This window comes from Kryptolebias marmoratus, linkage group LG12 (genome assembly GCF_001649575.2).
Source record: "Kryptolebias marmoratus isolate JLee-2015 linkage group LG12, ASM164957v2, whole genome shotgun sequence".
In the NCBI taxonomy this organism is placed as follows: Eukaryota; Metazoa; Chordata; class Actinopteri; order Cyprinodontiformes; family Rivulidae; genus Kryptolebias; species Kryptolebias marmoratus.
This window is the reverse complement of record NC_051441.1, coordinates 17,183,561-17,205,182: the sequence shown is the minus strand read 5'-3', so window position 1 is coordinate 17,205,182 and position 21,622 is coordinate 17,183,561. Positions and strand designations below refer to the sequence as shown.

The 21,622-nt window shown below is 43.0% G+C and overlaps 1 protein-coding gene across 5 annotated transcripts in view; it reads right to left on the bottom strand.

Annotated features, from left to right (window-relative positions):
• The window catches only part of LOC108236147 (RNA binding protein fox-1 homolog 2), a 55,654-nt gene extending 40,248 nt beyond the window's left edge, over window positions 1–15,406 (bottom strand). For 2 of the 5 annotated variants that reach the window (XR_005233824.1, XR_005233823.1), the window contains exons 1-2: window positions 14,290–15,406; window positions 1,984–2,034 (exon numbers count right to left, since the gene is read on the bottom strand). Coding sequence is in view for 3 of the 5 variants with exons in the window: in XM_017416620.3 (XP_017272109.1) it covers window positions 1,984–2,034; window positions 14,290–14,562 (324 nt within the window). In the remaining 2 variants the exon portion in view is untranslated. The remainder of the gene's footprint in view (window positions 1–1,983; window positions 2,035–14,289) is intronic. The other 3 variants (XM_017416620.3, XM_017416622.3, XM_017416619.3) reach the window with 2 other exon arrangements.
• Window positions 15,407–21,622: the final 6,216 nt, after the last annotated feature.

Below are 21,622 nucleotides of genomic sequence, written 5' to 3'. Positions count from 1 at the left end.
CCATCTTGCGATGAGGAGAGGGAGGCTGGGGGGGTGTGCAGGCTCACAGACCAACACCCCCCTCCTGTGGCACTGGCAGAGAGCTGCACATCCCAAACACAGATAAGAGACGCATGGACACAAAGATCTACACATGCTAGCTCTCCAAACCAAATTTAAATGGGGTTTGTTTGCACACACACACACAGGTCCTGAAAAGGTTCGAGTCGCTCGGTGTGCTCCGCTGCTGGAACGAAGATAACAAAACAGATAGCCTGCCTTGGCGCCGCACACATAAGGCACTGATTACTGGGAGCAATATGCATGGAGGAACACAAAGAGAACAAAACCGAGAAAAAAGGAGGAAGAGAGGGAACGTGTGAAAGGATAGGAAGAGACTGGTGAAAAGACCCCGCATGCAGAGAGAGTACAACTAAACTCAAAGCAGACGACAGGATCATTTCTTTCCATTTTCTAAAGTTCAAGTCCCTACCAGCTCCTCTTTCGTTCAACACTTGTCACAGACATCATTTATGAGCCTGAGAGGACCACCTGAACCGTCTACAAATTCACACAGGAGTCTAATCCTGCTGTAGGACTACTGGACAGCAATAAAAGGTTTGCATGGTCAAGAAGAATTAAAGATCAGAAAGCATTTAATATGCAATCATCTCAAAAATGTTTCCATTTTATTTTATAAACCTAGAGCTGCACAATACCTTAAAAATTTACGGTCATTGCAATATGAATGTATGCAATAGATATTGCCACGGATTGCAATAAATTGACAGCAAGTTGGTTTTATATTTGGCAATCAGATGGATCCCCGCTGCCCTAAATGCTCCCAGCTGACAGTGACATTAAAATACATGGAAAACAATGTGACCTCAATAATATCATGGTTTCCTAATATTGTGCAGTCTTAGACAAAATCAAACAATAAAAAGCAAAACTATTTTTAAGTACAGGATATTTTTTGAGAAGTCATTAGGGGTGTATCGAGACAATACCCCATGAGATCTGGCAATAATAAAACAACAGTTGAAAACTGATATCAGGGCTGCCTGTAGCCTCCTGCAGCAGCTGAAAACAGGTGAGAGGTTAAGTCTGTGTCACTGCGCAGTTTGTTTAAAAACAGAACGGACTTGGTGCCAGTCTGGCACTGTGATTTGTGCCTTTGAAACCGAGAAAATTCAGCTCGAACCTCTTTGTTTATTGTTCTGGGTCGATCAAACTTTTAGGCGAGGCGGTTTGCCAGTTTTAGCAACTTTTCTCTGTGATAAAAACAATATTATTTAAAAAAGATAATAATAATGCAAAGGAGTTTCACTCTAAGGTCCACTTCGGTCAGTCCTGCGAGTTTCCTCAACTCAGACTCAGATAAACACAAATAAACCTGCAGCTGAAAAAAGACGTCTGGTAGCCTGTGTGTCTGCCTGAATTTATTTTATCCATGTATATTTTAGCTTTAGCTCTTGTATTTGGGTTTCCAATGAATGGTTTTTTTTTTATTATTTTGATGGCCTGCGGTAAAATGTTTCAATTAGAAATCAGTAATTATCAAGAAAGACAGGAATATGTAATAGGTCTTTTGTTTAAAAGAAAAAAAAGAGTCATCTATTTGTTCTAACTAATAAAAAAGCTACGATGAGAAAAGCAGACAGGAGATATGCCAGTCACTTCAGTTTGTGGCAAAAGCTCCAAGAAAAGGATTTTGTTTTGTTTTTTTACAACATATATTTCAACTTTGGAGTTTTCTTAAAAATATTACAATCTTCAACCGGTGAGCCGTCTTGTTATATTTTCATGATTTGTTTAATTTTTCAATCAAGTCTCCAACATCTTATTAACAAAACAAGATTTGATTAAGTGAACTTCTTCAGGTTTCAGAGCCGGCAGAGGACCGAAACCCAACATTTGCAGAGAGAGTGAAGGATTACGTTGCAAAATAATTTTCCAATTTATTACAACAGAGATCTGCAAGTGAAAACTTCAGTCTCTTACCTGACTGTGAGGAGGGTAGCCATGGAAACCGGGGTTTAAAGGCTCGTTGTTCTGCAAGAAAGAAGAGGAGTGGATGAGAGGAGTGCGAGCTGTGAGGCGTCTTTTGAAAATAACCAGATGCAGAGCGATGATCCAAAACTGGGAACATTACAGACGAATGGCTTTCAGACAACAAAAAGTCTAAACCTGGCTTGTTTTCAAACTGACTGGAGGCATGACTGGATTTTTCCAATAATACAGTAAATTAATAGTCACAACTAAAAGCAGAACTCTGTTCCCCAAAGATGTTTTATACTTTAAATAAATGATGATGTTGTTTTCCAGTGCTTTACTTTGTATAAATAAAACTGTGCCAGTTAACAAAACGGTTCATGAACGGATAGGAGAGACACCCCTGATGGAAAAATACAGGAAATTAAGTTAACACTTAATCTGTCCGAACTCATAAATGTGAACTTTCATTCAGCCGTGCCACCAATCAAACCCCCTCCCCCCTCCCCCCATTACTCACCGACCCCACTCAGAAAACCACTGTTGTGGTTAATTGCTCCGTAATCACTTTTAATTAGATTAGTTCTGTCTCTTGCACTCTCTTAGCCGCTCGTACTTTCTTTTTCTGTGCCACTTTTTGCCCCGGTTATGAGAGCCATTGTCTGCCGGAGCGCTCGGTAGGTGAACGGGGGGGAGGGGGGAGGGGGATAGATGATGGGGAGACGATGGGAACAATGGGGAAAGTTAACTAAACGATGATATTTTGACAGCGGTGAGAGATGACTCCAGCACGGTTTAGCCTGCTGGCGTGCCTTACAGAGAAAACATGACCGCCTACTGACATTCGTGTCTCTGTACTGGAAAAGGAGCTGAGGCAAGAACGAGGGAAGGAGGAGGAGGAGGGGGAGGGTTAGGGGAAGGTCTGACGTGCGTGTCTGTGCATGGCTCTATGTTGGAGAAAGTGGTGGGTTAGTGATGCTTAGAACTCCTGATGTTTGTTCTCTTAAAACTTAATCAGGAAAGAGCTGAAGTCCACATGCTGCCCCTTACCCAGAACCCGCTCCTCCTGTCTGAATGCAGCTTTAGTTTGGGCTGCGTGGAGATGCAGCGAAGGGAAAGGCCAATTTGGCTTTGTCAACAGAGTTAACCTCGTAGCCCCGACCTCAAGCTGCCCGCTGCGGGAATCGCTGCCTAATTGCATTCTTCCAGCCAATCAAGGGCAAGTGTGTGAGACGGAGGGCCAACGATGACAAAGTTTACACAAACAGACACACGACTATTAATTCGGAAGAGCTCGCTCGTGCGGGTCATCTGTTTGAGAGGCTGGCGCTCAGAGACGGGCGGGCTGAGACCAAAGACAGATGTGGTCCCTAAGTGTGGTGGAGGAAAGCCAAAGAGAAACGGACAAAAGAGCCATATGTAAAGAAAAGTAAACTTTTTTTTTTTCCTTCCACGCATGAGAAGTCAACTCATACTTTAGGTGTGTGCGTTGTTACGACTTGGGGCCAGTCCTCCCTTTCCTCTGTCTGAAACAGCCCTTTCTTTGTCTCCTCGCGCAACTTCCTGTATCATCTGGAACCAATTTCCCCCTCGTGCCTCGTCCCCAGGGGAAAAGCTCTCCTTGGTGCACTGCATTTTCAGGGGAACGGACAGGCTTATATTGAGCAGAGCATGACTGAAAAGCTGCTGGTGATCTGCGCAGCACAGAGGCGTCTGTTCAGAGCCAAATCTCATACTGAGAAACCACCCCACTCAAGTTCTGCATTGGTTCTTTTATTTTTTTTTCCTCCTCCACCTCAAACTTATTCCTTTCAGGTGACTGAAATGCTGAGAATATGTATTGTCACGGTCGAATTGAGGGTGTATCCACTCGTCTAGCGATGAAAACTGGGGGGTGAAAAATGTAAAATGCTTGTGAAATGCAAACCGAAATTCCTCCTGACCATCAAATTGTAAAGTCACTGTTGGTTTTCGCAGTGAACAGTGGAGAAAAATTTAAAAAAAGGAGGAGGAGTTTACAAAAAGAGAGGAAAAAAACACAAGGACAGGGGGGAGTTTAGCAACATCTGGAATCAATCTGTCTGCAGAAGAGGAGGGGAGCTGGATAGAGAAATGGGGGAAGGTCAGACGAGGAAGAAAAGAAAGAACGAGAAGAAAATAAGAGCGCACACACAGGAGGAGGAGGAATGTGGAGTAAAAGATGGCCAAGGCAATGAAAAGGGAGTAAAATTAAAAAAACATTTGCAAATCGGAGACAATGAGTCATAAGTGAAGAATGCCATGTGATTTATATTTTCTTAAGGGGTTTGGGGAAGGGGGGGAGGACTTGGGGTTCTGAACTTACTCAAACAAACACAAAAGCAGACACACACTCATTCCTCCATGTGCCATTGCTTTAAATAAAGCAAACGAGTGTGTGCATGTCTTAAAATCGGCTCCCAGTGACGCCTGCCACGCTGTTTTAGGCAAACAAATCAAAATGTGCTTTTAGGTTTCCATTAGGTCGACTCCATAAGGCTGGTGAGCGGGGAGGAGGCTTTGAAGGCGTTGGTTTCAGACAGCACTGGCAGGGATTGGGAAGGGAAAAAAAAAAAAACCCTAGAAAACCAGTCACACACTTATAAACACAATCTCCCTCTTTCTGTCCTCTAGAACTCGAACCTTTTTTAAGGGCGTTTCTCTTATTTATTTTCTCCCTCTCCCTACTGCTATTTTAGGAGGAGAAGTAGGAAGGGGGGGGGAGCAGTGGTGCAGGAAGGCAAAAAAGATGACATGAGGTCAACAGATGGTGAGAGAGGGAGGAAGGGGGGAGAGGGGTAATTAGGCAGACTGCTGCAGGCGTGGAGAGGTACCTCACAGAACAGCCTGTGGCTAGCTTTATGGTGTCAAGATCACCAAATTAAAAACAACAACAACAAAAACCTCCTACCATCAACTAATCATCACACAGAGGCTTCTAAAACTTAACAAATAACAGTTCTAAACCACATATTAGAAATGATTAGCTCTTGTTAAGTTCACTTAATTGCACCGTTTTAGTCTGAGCCTAATAATAGCATAACAGTGCAAACAAACCTAATGAAGAAGAAAACAATTAACTCCAATTAACTTTGAAACACATAAAGCTTAAACAATAACTTGGAACTGTTACACAAATTAGTTGTTGGCCTTTTTATGTGTGATGTTAAAGAGAGTTCAGATCTTCTGAAATGGAGTTCTGTGCTTATGAACAAAGAATATCTTACCTGTTGTAGGTAGATATTTGAACGACCTTAGTTTGGAGAAACAGAGTTTAATTCTGACTGGAAAGACGAGCTAATTGCTAGTCGGAGCGTGGGCAAGACCAAAGAGCTGCCTTCTAAACACAATATTCCTGCAGGAAGTGTTCCAAGCTGCACAAAGAGTGCCACAGCTAGCTTCTGCTGCTATTTGCGCTTGCAGCTAACCACAGAATTCTATGTAAAAACCATGCAATGCAAACCTAAATGTGAAAGTTCACATGAACTGCTATAAAGTGTCTGAAACTGGAGGGGTTTTTAAATGGCTGCGCTCAGACTAGCCATTAGCTCACCAATCTGGTCTGAATTAAACTGTTTCTCTAAACTGAGGATCTAAAACATGTAAGACAATATCAACTGCCAAGATGGCTGCCACAGCTCATTAACCAAGACAAACACAAAAGAATTGGTATAATTCAGTCATTTTTATGGACATTGAGCTAAATTTTGGTATGGTAGTAGCTGAGAGTCATCAGTATCACTGACTTTGAGGGATAAGAGATTGCACGACTCTTTTTGTTTAAAACTACATTTTCCTTTAAAGTTTAGATTATCTACTTTTTAATAGAGTTTCTGTAATTCAAGAGATGTGAAGTATCACTTTAATGTTTTTGTTTAAATCTGACAAAACCTACAACCAAGTTCACTTTTCCCACATTTGGGTTACAACCAAAATGTGCCTATATTCCAGGATTGTAGACACTCTTTCATGCATGCTTTCTTAAACCTTACAAGTTTAAAGCTTTAAAACAAATATTAGCTGGAACTGAATTTCCAATTTGATAGCATTAAAACCAATGGGGGATAATACTTTCTATTCACCAGACAAGCAAACCTGAAGCAGTGTGTAAAAAAGTTTAAAAATCTCATTTTTTGTTGTTCTATAAACAGCCTCTACCCAAATGAAATGCATAATATCACAGAATAATGGCACCATAAGCTCCATTGTTCTTGGTTGTAGTTTAGTAGAAGTTAAGATGCGCTTACTAACAACACGCCAAGAGAAAAATCAACTGTAGTGGGTATCCATAAAAGGAAAATGGACAAAATACTTCTACAGGAATTACTTTCTATCTCTAGGAATATCTGTGATATTACATATTGTATTTAAAAACACATTGATCGGTTATTAGAGTTTACTAAACCTGGCTCAGATCAAACACAATTCACTAAACTGCTTTAGGTATCAGGTATTCTCAAAAACAGACAAAAATCACCTCAAACCTGTGTAAGTGTTGCACATAATCAGTTGTTTTACATTTCCATTTCAACCTCCCTTTTCCTTTTTTGCTTCTCCCAAATTAAAAACCAAAATTAGAATGGAAACCTTGCTGTTGTAATAATGTCACAGACTGAGTTGCAGTCAAAGTGAAATGCTGAGAAACGACACACAGCTGAACCACAAGGCAGAGCGAAGAAGCTCAGATTACACCACGCATACTCGGAGAGTAACTTCTAGCACGACTCGAGGCTTGTTGTGCTCTGCTGCATCTCTGCATCCATGTAAATTAATGTTTGCCGCTGTATTAGATTCAAGTTTTGGTATAATCCATCTATAAGACAACAAAAAAGATTGATTCTAAAAACCACAAATGAGATATAGAAGCCACTAAGAATGTGGCATTTAGTCAATCATTCATCAAGATATCTGCAGGAGTCCCTCGCCAGTTACCGGCTCGTTATCAGCAGCAACGTGAAAGCTTTCAGAAGTCACCAAGTAACAACTGAGGAGACAAACACTGGAGATAAATCAATCAGAGCGAGAGGACCACATACTGACAAGCAGTGCAGAAACTGAAGGAGAAAGAATTAACACGTGTACATGAATGATGTGCCCCAGCAAAGCCATGAGACGAAGCCGAAAACCACTGGCGGATCAAAGGTTCCTCTACAAGGACGTACACATTAGACAAAAGCCATAACTGTATTTTCTTGTGATCGTAAACACAAGCTACACACACCGCCAAAGCATAGCTGCGTTTATCGTTTTGCTTTGAAGTTTGTTTTAGAGGGTGTCTGCGGAGAAAAACTCTGAATCTAAGGTTTAGATTTTATTAATCTCCTGTATAAGAGAACAAATGAGGAACATAAATGAGCAGTTTCTTCCGGCACTGAGGGGTCATTTCGTATAACAGCACTTTTATCAGACCTTGAAGAAAAAAAAAAAAAAGAGAAAATGTATCCACCGAATGAGAGGGCTACAGCGCCCCGTGTTTTTTTCTTTGAAGTTTTGAGCTAATGCGTTTTCTGAGAGTGTGGGAGCTCCAGCCACGACTGAACTAAGAATGTAGCTGCGGGGCACTCTCTGGATGGACGAATTGATGACCGCTTCCTCTCTCCTGGGAGTCTGGTCCTGCTAATGACAGCACATGTTCCAACATGTCTGCCTACAGGTTTCTGTAGGAACACATTCACCTAATATTGGGCTGCATGGTTTTATAAATGCTACTGGTGACTGATGGACTAATGTCCACTTTTTGGTTTAAAGGAATAGCTCTGATGCTCATTACAAAAAATTAATGTCTCACCTGCTGTAGATGAGCTAACCGCTGTTCCATGTGGGACCAAGACCAGCTGTCCTAAAACAAATCTAATCTAAAACTTTTACACCGCAGCCGCGGTTAGTTTTGCAGAAAGAATACAATATTGTTGCTGGAGATGCTTTGGGCTGCACTAGCAGTGCTACAGCTAGCTGCTGATACTTGCACTTGTAAATAGCTGTAGAATTATTTTACAGTAACAGTGTAATGCAAAACTGATGACCATGTAAAGGTTATTAAAAAAACAAAACATTCACATGAACCCCTATGAAATTTTCTCGATTAGTTGTTGTAAGACATCTACATTGGTCTTTGCCCCACTCAGATTAGCCTTTAGCTTATCAATCTGAATAAACAAAACAATTTCTCTAAACTGAGTTTGTTCAAAAAGCTACCTACAACAGGTAAGGTATTAGATGTTCAAAACCTTTCCACAGAGCCCCACTTCAAAAAGATCTGAACTTTTGCTTTAACAAGCGGGGATTTCCTCCAGCCTTGAATCCAAAAATGAGAAGACAAATTTGAAATGCATTGCATAAAAAATGCAGACCTGAAAACACACTTTTACTTGTAAAAATGTGAATTATGAAAGGTAATGTAAACTGCTGTATTAAAATTCTGGCAACAAGTATTTTAATAAAGTTGCACTGTGAACGTACCTTCTCTTGCTATGAAAGTTACATTTACACGCTGCATATTATGTTTTCTTTGAATCAAATCAGGAAGTAAAAACCAATAATTCATCAGAAATATGAAACAGGGTACCAACGAAAGCCTGATCAGTTTACTTGATTATGTATTAGATAAGTTGAGGTGTCAAAGATTTAGGCACTTTGAAGTATGAACACAACAAAACTAAAGGCACTTAAAAAAAAAAAAAAGTTGTTACGGCTCTTTTACTGCTTCCCTCGGAGGCTGAAACGCACAACAGTGCAGTGGTGACTGCCGCAACAGACACAAACCCCACCCCCTATACCGCCTCGGTCCATTCAGAAATCCCACCAAGGCGGCCAGGAGGCGTTCAAGTCCCGGCTTGAAGCGTTTCGAGAAAATGACTAAACAGCCAGCTGAAAAAAAACGACCTCACAGCCCCGTCTCCTCTCAGAGCTCACGGCCTTCTCAGCACTCGCCTCTTTCACTTCCAGCTCTAAAGCATTTTACTAATGCCAAAAAAAAAGAAGGCACATGCGGGGACCGTCACAATCGCTTTTTAGTGATTAACTAAACCAGCGGGAGTTCTGCCTTTGGAAATGTTTTGGGTTTTGGCAATTGAGCGTGGACAGGCGGGGAGCGTATGAATAAGGAAGAACTGAGGCAGAGCGGGGCCAACAAAAGATGCCAACAGCACTACTTTAGCAGAACACCTGAGGTTGACACACTGACATAGATAATGAATCTCAGGCTGGTGGGAGCCCCCAAAGAGGAACTGAGAACACCGAGAACAAAATTATCCCGAGAAGATTCCATCAGTGCGACTTGCTATCGTTTTCCTTCTTTTTGCTTTAATAAATCAATCAATATTGTCGCAATTTATCTCCGCTGCACTCAAAGCCAAATAGGTATTTTTCAAAATATTGAATCAAACCTTCAAAGTCTTAATGTTTTGACCTCAGTTAGCACTCTGTTAGACATGACTACCAGCTAACTTAAAAAAAAAAAAAAAAAAGGAATTTACAGATTTAGGTAGATGTCAGGACTGGGTTATGCATTATTTATGACTTTCAGATTGCTCTCTGACAACGCTGGGGCAGCGCATCACACATGACCCCATGTAAGGGAAACACTGAATTGACATTTCGCAGTGTGTGTGGGTGGAGATGGGAGTGCATTTGACAGTTTGGGGGCAGCCTTGGGGAGGAGACACGGGGTGGGAGCGGGCGGAGGGGGGGAGCAGAGCCATGATGACCATAAAGGGAGAGTTAAAATGCAAGTGGCACGCTAAGAGCTGATCCCAGTGCCTTTTTTACAGGAGCAATGGAGGAGATTCACATCTATGCTTACACCTCGATGGCATCGTTCTTCTTTTTGTTTTGTTTTTTTTATTTAATTTTATCAAGTTATTTCTTCATACTTTGGCAATACAGCTGTTGTGCTTGTGTAAATAAAGGATTGTTATGTGAACTGAACAAAGAGAGAGAGAGAGAGAGAGAGAAAGAAAATAAGAGTTGAGCAACTTTGTCTGGGGGAATTTTTAGCTTATCGCTGCCGGTTCAAAAGTCAAGGGTGACTCTGCTGTGCTGCGGCTCAAAGTTTAATAGCAATCATTAAACAGCTGCTGTGGGCTTAAAGTGAGAACGCGAAGCATTGTTTGCAACCCTCCGTAAATCATATTAACAGAGATTAGTCCAGAAATAACACAAACTTCACCTTCCACACCTGTCTCTCTGTAATACTGATCCACTTCTGCGGTCGTTTCTTCTTTTCTGTGACGTATCCAAGCTGCTTATTTTTAATCAGCAAATTATACTCTCCAATATTTTAAAAGAGAAGGTTTAACATTTAAGGAGTCGAAAAAGCTTCCAAAAATATTAGCTTCACCAAACTATAATAAAAGCAGCTCAGCTTCTGAAACAGGAAACCTGAGTTTGGTTTATTTAGTTTCTTAAAAAGAAAAAGAAAAAGTGTTTGAGGCAATCAGTCATTGAGTGATTAATTTATTCTTCACAAAGTAAACAACCAGTCTGTAGCCGACAGTCTGCTGCAGGGATGTTAGCATATCAAGCTAACCTGCTCACATCACTTTTTCTACAGAGTACCCTTGTAATTTAATTTAATTGTATACTTAATTTTTAGCTTAAGCATTTAATCCTTCTGTTACATTTTCAAAACACCAACCAATTACTTCCTGGTAATTATTTCTTTAATTATATTTCTTGCTCCCTTTGTTGCCTCTTCCTATATCTGTGCTAAATGTTGCTTAAATAGCAAAATCAACCTTTCAGATTGGGAAGCCATTTTGGATTTGTGGGTGAAACGGGTGACGAGAACACTGAAGGGACGCCAAACTTCTAAACAATATTAAATGACTGTTAGCAGATCTCTGAGGTGTTCTAAGGAGAACAACGCCACAACCCTGCTCCTGAAGCTCCACTGCTTATTTAGGCAAACGTTACAAAAACTTTGCCGTGCTAAAGGTGACGCTACATTCAAAGGCTCAGGAAGGTTCGAGCTGATATGTAAGAAATAAATCTGTGGAAGCCTGGGTGCGTGCGTGCTCTGCATTCTGGAGGGATTTGAGAGAAAACAGTAAGTCTTACAGCAGCGAAAGATGCACTGGGTAAAAGAAGACAAAAACGCCTACATTTTGATGTATAATTTGTATAAGCACCAAAATGACTTGTTGGCAAGAGAAAAGTTTATTTGCAAAAAGATATTTTAGGCAACCTGAGCGCGAGACATCAACTGTTAGTTGAACTTTCTGTAAAAAAAATAAATAAATCTGTAAACATCAGAAAACTGTGATTGTGTGAAAAAAATTTAAAAAAACGTAAACGATCACATAAAGACCAACTTTCTGCGATGGGTTCAAACTTTGAATGATGTTTCTCCTGTCAAGTATGTCTGAGCTGTAGCACTTCAAAGAGGGCTGGGTTTTCTCTTATTTTGTCAAAATCCCAGTGATGTCCCATTTCTTTTTTTGCAGTTTATTTTTGTGGTTTTTGTCTCCGTCGTGCGACATACTGCCACAAAAACTCACAGCGCACTATTCCTGCTCGGACAACACGTTTTGGTGTGTAACTTGCATGCTTTGATGCAGTGGCACCCTTAATAATCCTATTTATCAAACCGTCTTCCCATGACCTAATAAATTTAATCCATTTAACCAACAGGTTTGTTTTGTAATGAACTGTAAGCGAGGGGTTGATTTTTGGAGAGAGCTTTTGTAAAACGTGACATAAACGCAGGTTTAGAGTCACCTTATGAGGCAGTAAAGTCCTGACAAATATGCAAAGTACTTTTTTTCTTAAACTAAAACAGAACGACGTTGGTAACAACTTTTATCCACTATCCGTTCATTTAAATCTACACCCCTCCCCTTTCGCTTTTTTGGCCCTTTGGAGAGATCAGTGTGGTTAATGCCCCCCCTCCTAAATACGCTTTGATCTCGTTAGCGCGACACAAAACCTCTTTACTGCCAACGATAGGACAAATCGGCTCTCCGAATCAGCGAGAGCGCCATACGGTAGGGGGAGAGAGTTTGAAACTGTGCTCCCGCTACATCTGAGTGGACCACAGCACTGCCTCAAGGGTAAACATCAATACAGCCAAGAGAAAGTTGGAAAAAATGAGAGTAGATGGATGTGATGAGAAGAATATAGGAGGGGGGGGGGGCAAAAACAAACGTGAGAGGAAATTATGAGAGAGGGAGCTGAGGAGAGGAAAGAGGCGCGTAGATCTGAGATGAACTGAAAAATGAAGAGATGATCAAAAATGGCAGGAGGGGGGTTGGGGGGGGTAGGATAGATGAGAGAAAAGTGCGGAAGAGGGGGAGGGGGAGGGCTGCCTCATTGGTACACTGAAAGCCTGCGAACCAGGAGTCAATTAGCAATCTGGAAATACGCCTGAGGGGGGTGTGGAGGATAGGAAGGGGACAAATCAGAGGACATGCAAGAAGGGGGAACTGGGATTGAAAAAATAAAAAGACGGGGGGTGGAGGGGTAATCTGCTGCAGTTTGCATGAGGCAAAGCAGAGGAGGAGAGGCAAGAAGCACAAAGAGAGGATGCTCCGTTCTCATATTTTATTACAGTGCTGATTTCCAGGGAGCGTGGAAGGTCAGCAGTCCTCCGGCTCTCTCAGCGGGAGGCCAGGACTAATTGTTAGGGGCCGTTCGGTTCTGGTAGCAGCCCCTGAGCTCATCTTCTCCATCCTGCACCGAGCTCTCGTGCCTCAATTGTTAATGCAACCCCTCAATGTCACTTTATTTATTTATTTATCCTCCATAGAATGTTATTGAACTGCTCATCTTTATTCAGATGCTCCTGCTCATCTCCCCGACGACCGAAGCAGTTCCCGTCATCCATCACTTTCCCCCTCATCCTCTTATCCCGATCCCTGGTGGGTGCAAGCTAATGGCTCTGGATTTCTTTCCATCCACTCCTTCCCTGCCTCTAGCTTTTATTTTACCCATCCTCAACAACCATTGCATCTCTCAGAGCGTTTTCCTCTCCTGCAGTCCCACTTGCGTATCACATTCATTCCAGATACACTCTCGGCCCCTCTAATCTTCTCAATCAGTACCTATTGATCCTTTTCTCACTTAGCTTCCATTTATCAATCTGCTTATTATTCCTTCTCTCTTCATGATCCCGCCATGCCCAGCGCCCTCAACGAACAGCCCGAACTGTACCCATGACACGCCGCTCACTGTCACGTCATCTCCACAGACGGGGCATAACATCTCCCCCCATCGTCGGCATCCATGCTCTGTTAAAAACTCACAGAGCGTTGCCGTTCGTCTCTGCAGCCAGTCTTTACAGACTCCTTCGGATTTGATTACGCGCAGCTGACCTCAAGCCCTGATCGGCTGCCCTTAGACTACTCTGAGCGCTGTGTTCCTGTGCAAAAAAAAACACCAGACGTCAGCTAAAATGTTCCCTTGCACTGCCGGATGAGCTCAAAGCGTATGCGTGTAGGTGTAAAACAAAATTACATGTGGCGAGGTGTGCTCGTGAGCTCAGAGGGACAGAGAGGGAATAAATAACAACAGATTGAGCGAGCGAAGAGATGTGCCTTATCCTCTGGTTTACTGTAATACAGTAGATTAGTCCGGAGAGGCAGGACGGGCTGCGGATCCCTCGCTGCCTCAGCTGTCGGGTCATGAAAGCAGGGGGAAGACCGGCATCAAGAAGGGCCCTCCTGAGCCCCCCTTTGCTCCTTCAGCCTCCAGCAAAAACAGACCCTGGTTCTTTGTCTTTCACTGTGCTGACCCCTCCCCCCATCCATGTCTGCCTCTCTCTTTTAACACCTAGCCACAGTGAGGAGGGGGAATGGAGGGATTCGTGGCACATGTGTCAGGCTTTGGGATGACTCGCTAACAAATGACCTTTATGGATAAATATTCCCACTGTGCGCCTTGCGCCACGTGAGGGAAAAGCAGTGGCTTACTTTGTGTGAGACAGGCATGATGAATGGCTCTGATCTTTGCTGTGCTGCTGTCTGTCATAGGCATGGAGCCTGGATCATATTACCTTTGTCTGGGGCTGCTCCCTCACTGAACACAGCCACAGGATCCCAACAAGACAACCTTCACATGTAAAATTATCAAGCATTTCTCTGAGTGCAAGGCTTTCTTTCTTCATCGCAAAAGCTGACATGGTGACAGAGAGACAAAAAGGGGGGCCCTGTCATAACATCATTTGGTGATGCAAGGGAACAAATGTTTTACAGTGAGAAGAGAGAGAGGGAGGGAGGAGGATCTGTTACAATGGAGCCAACAGAACAGTGAGAAAAGAAAGAAATAAGTGTGTGAGTGGGGGATTATGTGTGTTTGGGTTACCTGTCCGATGTCACCAACCACGCTCCCGGTCCCGTCTATCCTTGGTCTTTTGCATTCCGCCCCGGCCAGGTCAGCGAGGGCAGCGGCGGTCTGAGCGTCGGGCTCCGGGTCTCCGCGCTTCATCCCCCGGACAACCGCTGGCCCCGCGGCCGGGTTCGTGTGCGCTCCGGCGGCTGCCGCTGCCGCCGCCGCTGTATCAATGTCCCTTTCGCGGTCCATTATTCCCCGATTAACGGGAAGCATTATAGATGCAACGTCGGTCGACATTAACATTGGAGGACAGACAGTCACAGATCAAAAAATTATAAAATAAGATAAATACAAAGTCTGCTCCTCTTCGTTCTGAATCGGCTCCTGAATCCGAGTCGCGACGATTACGGGGCTTTTTTTTCCACGAGACGCGAGTAATATCGAGCAGATTTTCATCAATATCTGGAAAAGCTCGCACTGTTTATTGTCCAACTTAGCTTAGGCAAGCCGGACCATCGTGGCCAATTATCTCTCGGTGTCCTGGAAAGAGCAAAGAAAGAACAGCCTTTTTTCCCCCACGAAAACCCGTCCAGAAAACGACGCCCGAATCCCGACCTATTTTAATAAAAGATCAAACGTCCGACTGCCTGACAAGCTAATTAGCTAGCTAACGTTAGCCAGCCCGCTAACATTACATTCCGCTAGCTCTCCTTATAAATGTGGCTCGGAAGAGAGCACACTCCCGCTGCCAAGAATAGAAAAATGTTGGAAATTAGCTGAACGCAATACTACTCCTCATGCGCGGCGGCTCAGTCCTGGCTGCTCCCTCCTCGGTCTCTGTATTAAAACTCCTCCGTGGTTCTCCCACTATCAGCCTCGAAGTGCCCGCGCCGCCTCCTTGTCCGCTCCCTGGCCGCCGTCGGTCTGCCGTCGGATGGCTCTTCTTGGCGTTGCCGACCTGGCGGACGGACGAACACGATTTCCTCCTTGCTCGTTAGGGTGAACCCCCGGAGAGCTGATCCGAGGTCAGATTTCTGCACGCAGACCGGGGTTAGAAGCGGGGTACGGCGAGGTGAGCCGGGCTGGTCTGAGGTCTGCGTTTCCTTTAGGTCTCCTTCTCCTCGCTTTTTTTCCTCAACCACCTTCCCCCCCCACACACTGCCTCAGCTCACCACCGCCTCCTCAGCGCCCTCCTCCTCCGTTCTTATCTCTATTTTTATTTTTTTATTTTAGCTGAAATAATAAGATAGCTTTAACTGTAATTATATAAATCTAAAAATGCCCACAGATGATATGTTATTTCACGTTTAAAATTGATGTTTATGCAATTTCTCACACGCATAGGCATGCATTGCGTTTAGTTAACAAAAGCTATAAATATATTTTGCAAAAAAAACTTACTGATTCCTACATTTTTAATTTAATAAAAGGCGTTTACGTTTATTTTTTTACCAACATAACTCTTCATGAAATTCCCTGTATTGATATTTTTGTATTTTGTGTATTTGCATCCTTTGATACATATTTTCAAAAAATGAAGGAAAAATCTGCAAGAGTCCGAAATTTCAAACATGGAAACAAGAAACAACTTTTAAAAATAATTCAGATGGGCTCCAAGCTGAGGTTTAATTTGTAAGGGGTTAAATGTGCTGCTGCTGTTCGCGGTGGTATTTTGATGTTTTTCCGCCCCCTGGTGGATGTTGAAAGAACAGGAAATTAATTCAAATGATGCTCGTTATCTGGCACAAATGTGTATTACATGATCCAGTGTGTTTTCTTTTTCTTACCAATTTGGAAATATATATATTATATATTAAACACCCAACACCCTATTTGTTCTACATGGGTGGTTCCACTTTCACTTCGAGCTTGGGTCCTCTACCAGAGGCCTGGGAGGTTGAGGGTTCTCTTCAGTATCTTATCTGTTCCTAGGACTGCGCTCTTCTGGACAGAGATCTCTGAGGTGGTTCCTGGGATCTGTTGGAGCCACTCTTCCAGTTTTGGGGGGTCACAGCACTGAGTGCTCCGATGACCACTGGCACCAATGAGGCCTGGACTCTCCACAGCTTCTCTATTTCCTCTTTCAGCCCTTGGTATGTCTCCATCTTCTCATGCTCCTTCTTCCTGATGTCACAGTCACTTGGGACTGCTACATCTGTAGCTTGTCGAGCACCTGCTTGGTTAGCCACCCCCTTCTCTAAGACTACTTCATATTGAACAACTGGGTCATAGAAAGTCTTAGATGGTGCCCTGCACACCCTAAAAAAGACCTTGGTAACTTCTCAGCAGGTGGAGACAATGTTGGCCCTTGTTGTACAGGACATCAGTGTTCCTCCACCGGTCCAGTTTGTTGGTTAGGGGAAAACCAAGGTAGGCCTACTTGTAATCCTCCACCACATCAGTGTCCAAACTCTGAATGTTCACTGGTGATGGCAGAGTCCGTTTTCTTACTGGTCTTTATCTGGGGCTGGTTTCTTCCACACCAGTTGACTAGGACCATATTTGTCAATCTGTGGGACAAGTACCACTGAGGACCCAGACGAAAGTTTTGTGTCAACTATTGTAAGTTTTAATAGCAAGAACTGTGATGTGAAGCCAAAAAGATGAGTGGATCAGTCTCATTACGATCTTCGCTCCAAGTGCAAATACCTGAAATAAAACCGCAGTGGAGGATGTTTTGAGAGCCTCTGTGAAAACTGGAGGGGACAATAGTTAACCGATGCGCCTGTGGCTGCTGAAGCAGACCGGTGGAGTCTCTGTAGGACCTGCTCACGACAAAAGGTGCAAAAGAAGAAGAAGAAGAATCCAGACCACGGTGTATATGGTGCCGTTTTCAGCAGCAGTAGCACGGGACCATCACATCTAAAACAATCAGTGTTGGCTGTGTGTTTCAGGTACAGGCTACACGTGTCAGTGATCCTTTTTGTTCACCCCAGGGGTAAAAATGTAAAGATTCTTAAAGTTATTAGGTTTAGTTAGTGATCAGAATGTTTTTTGGTTTGTTGTTTGAATTTTGGGACACATTCTCATCAGTGGATATCAAGGTCTATAGTTGTTTCAGCCTCTAGGGACCTCGACCCAAGGAAGGTCCAGCCAAGGATGATCCGACGTCAGCGTGTGTCCTTCAGACAACTGGGTTTGTTGAAGGATTCCCCCTCCTGAAGCCCTCAAAGGAGAGTGAGACAGAGAGAGGTAGAGAAGCCCTTGTAACGTCAGGTTAATTTGACACAAAGGCCACGGGAGGGTTAAGGGTTCGACAAAGAAGTGGGCCATGTTTCAAGTTTGGCGTTCAAATAGAAGATTGGTCAGATTGCTTATTTATTGCCAGATACTCGATCTGCTCAGAATTATTTAATACGAGCTCAAAAAAACACTTTGAATGTCTGCTGTAATTGTGGAGAGCTTAGTATTTTCTGAAGCGGTACTTGTGAGAGGTTTGAGAAGCACCACAGTAGGAGGTGATTGATGAGTGGAGCAGGCGGTAAAATTAAGCAAGCAGATAAGAGTGGCGAGGAGTCGATAACAAGGACCGCAGGAACAGAAACGTAACTGAATAACGAACCAACTCAGCTCACAGTAAAGTATTAAAAAAAACAACTCATACTCAGACTTTGACAGCGATCAATTCCTTTAAAAAACACAATACGACGTTTAATAACAGCACACTTTATCATAACAGAAGGTGGGATCAGAAGTTTGCACGTCTAATCAAAGCTATTTTACACAGTAAAATAAAATAATGTGTATTGTTTCTCTGTTTGACTGGCAGAAAAAGAAAACAAAAACAGACACAACAATGATTATTAGCTCTAAGGGCTTTTTCTCATTTTCTAACCTATATTAGAAATAACTACAGCCAGAGGAGTCATGCAGCTCAGTCTAATTGTAATGTGTTTATTAGTGCGTGACTTACTCATAAAATCAATGTCTGCAATAAAAAAATGTTTTAAATCAGTGTTATTTTCTGTAAATGAATAATTCTTCGAACACGGAGGAGAACCTGTAGGAACAATGGCATAAACTTTAGATGAAAGTTTAGAACATGCCAGCAGGAAAATATTTGCTCGATCTTCCCAATTTCAAAGTAAATACACTTTAAGAGCAGCCTCTGTCGACTTCTTCTTCAAGATGTTGTTTTGGGCCACATCTGGTTCTCCATCGGTGGTGCTCGGGCTCCCTCTAGTGGTGGTAAGATGAAACCTTTGAATCAACACAAACTAAACTGTGATGGGAGTCTAAAAAGTAGACATAGCCAAAGTATGAATGATTTAAACACATTACAACCTTGGCTCAAGGCTGAAACTACTGGGGAAAGGAGCGCAGAGGAGAAAACCTGGATAAAGCCAGTGGAAACCCAAATGGATGACAGTGAACATGTGGTACGCTGAGAACTGCATACCCACCACGGCTAAATAAATAAAGGCAGAATATGGTTTAAAATATATGCAAACAAACATATGGAGTTATTCATTTTATTTGAAAAGCAGTAAGAAAGTAGGACAAGATTTGTGTTCTTTGTTTAAGTTGTATTCAGGTTTTTAAATATTTCATTAGTGATTCAATTTGTTAGCTATAAGTTGCATAGGAACTATTTTATGTGCCTCTGGTAAATGTTAGGAGGCAGAGTGATATGTACACCTAAAGGAAGTTCTGCTACTGAACCGTCCATCCATCCATCCATCCATCCATCCATCCATCCATCCATCCATCCATCCATTCATCCATCCATCCATCCATCCATCCATCCATCCATCCATCCTATCTCCAGCGCTCATTGTGTGAGACGTGTCGCTGCTTTAGCGAATGAACAGTTGGGTTTCTGGTTAGGGCTCAGGCCGTGGGACAACTTCAAGCTGGTCTTCCGCAAAACCAAGTCGCAGCCTTATTTATAATGAGCCCCAGTATCATCTCCAAACTGAAGGCCAACTTCCATATAACAAGGGATGTCAAAGACAGGCCGCACAGAGCGGGGTTTATCAGACACTACCTCCAGATTTTGGCCATGCAGAGGATGGGGTGACCTGCCTGCTGTCCTGACCTCAACCCCGCTGAACACCTGAGGGATCAGCTTCCCCTGCTGTTTGTTCCAGAGAGGCCAACACAGCCACAGAGACGGACTCACGGCAAATGCTGTTTGGGAATGCCATCCCACAGCAGTGTGTGAGAAGGTGCCAGGCTGCCGAGGCTGTGCTGTGAAATGGCCAATGTGTCTTGCTTCCTCAGATTTTACTCATCCAGTCCAATAAACAAGACCAAACAAGAGTCAATAGAAAAATAAGCTGTTTGGCAAAGATCTGATCATTTTTCATGGGTCCAACCCACAGTCTCATCTCTGCTGCTCAACACACAAATACATTTTCCTTACAAGAAACGGTATCATTTAAGGGGAAATACACCGGCTCTCCAACAGTGTAAGATTTATTGCCAAAAGGAATTGCTGAAGTTAAACAAAGTCATATTATTGCTGAGACAATGTACGCACATACATACGTGTCAGAGAGTTATTATTAGCATCGTTTCAGTTTCCTGGTGTTTGAAATTCTTTCTCTGCAGGAGGGGCAGGTGTCGCCTCTCGTCGAATTGCCTTTCTGGAAGAGGTCTGAACGTAAGTGGAGAGGCAGAGCCGGGCAGAACACATACAAACAGTTTTATTAGAACCCTGTATTTGGAGCCAGCGCAAAGGGGACATAGCTCCAAAAACAAATACAGGTATTTATTTCATCAGAAGCCATTCTTATGCTTTCGTCGCTGTCACATTGAACATTGAGGCTTTAATGCGTTTGTTTTTGCTTTTAAAATACAGTTGAACTCTATCGTCGTTTATGTCCTCTGCTGAACAGGCCTGTGAGGTGATTTCCAGAAACCGCTGTCCGTCATGCCTCTGGACAGTTGTGGACAGCTGTGCAAATATGTGGTCATCGTTTCCAGCATGATTTTACTGGTGAGCGAGGCACGTTATGGTAACAGTACGCGAGCTGAAGATGGCTAGGGGAGCAGGTTTTTGTAGTTTGCGTATTGTTAGGCTCGAGCTCTCTTGCTTTTCCAGACACACCTAACACCTTTTTCCCGACAGCAATATTTAGCTCGAAGGAACTTGTTTCTCTAAGTGCCTGAAAACCCAGATTTTACTGTGCCTTGTGTCTTGCTGCCTGTTTTTCGCAGGTGGTGGGGGTCTGTTCCTGGGGTTCGGCTTGTCGCTGAGGTTCGGGGATGCCAGCGAAGTCTTTCACACGAAGGAACTCCAGTCATCAGCTTTTGTCGCAGGTTGGTGTAGATCGAGGTAGGCAACCCTGGTCCCTGAGGGCCACTATCCTGCATGTTTTACTTGTTTCCCTGCTCCAACACACCTGATTCAGAGGTTAAATCACCTCTTCATGTTCTGCAGAAGCCTGTTAATCACCCATTGATTCAAATCAGGTGTGTTGGAGCAGAAAAACAAGTAAAACCTGCAGGATGGTGGCCCTTCAGGACCGGGTTGCATACCCCTGATATATATAGAAAATGAAAGTCATGATTACAGATTTGTTTCTGATTCTTGTCTCTTTGTCTCCTCCTCCTATAAGGTGTACATTTTCTGATCGCTCTGGGCGCGCTGACTCTGACTCCAGCACTGTTTGGGTTCCTCGGTGCCTGTAATGAGAAAAAAGGTCATCTCATTGTGGTGAGGCGGCCCATTGCAATGTTATTTTATTATTATTTTTTAAATAGCGCAGAAGACAAGTTATTCCTGTTAGGCAACTACTGCACCCTGACGTGCCTCACGCAACTTAACAAAATACCTCAAGAAGCAGTGGAAGGATTTTATTGCAACTTGCAGACATGAATCACTAGATGTGCATCTACAGCTGATTTACCTCTGGAGTTAATCCAATTTAAGATGGCTGCCACAGCTAACTGATTGTAGCAGGCACAAAAATGGTTATAACTCAGTTCGTTTTAAAGGTGTTGACTTAAAATTTAATGTGGTAGTAGCTAAGAGAGTCCTTCACAACACATAGTCTGAGCAGAGCTTCTTGTGCTATTGCATGAAATTGTGCTTAATGTTGTTTTCAAGCTGTGACCAAAAAGGTGGGTGACACGAATTCCTTCAAGGAATGCTTCGTCTTTAATTTGACACAGTTAGCACTGAGTGATTCAGAGGAGGCCAATCCATGTGGAGTAAAATAATTGATCTGTTCTCTGATGATTTAAAGCAACTTGACATGAAACATGAAAGCAAACCAAGCGGGAAGTATTCAGATTTTTGGAATTTAAATAAACCATGTAGAATCTAGGAATCTGTAGAATCAGGGTTGTTCATTTCTAAACAAAATAAACTTAAATCAGATGATTAGAAAGTGAGGCGGCTAAATATGAGGAAACA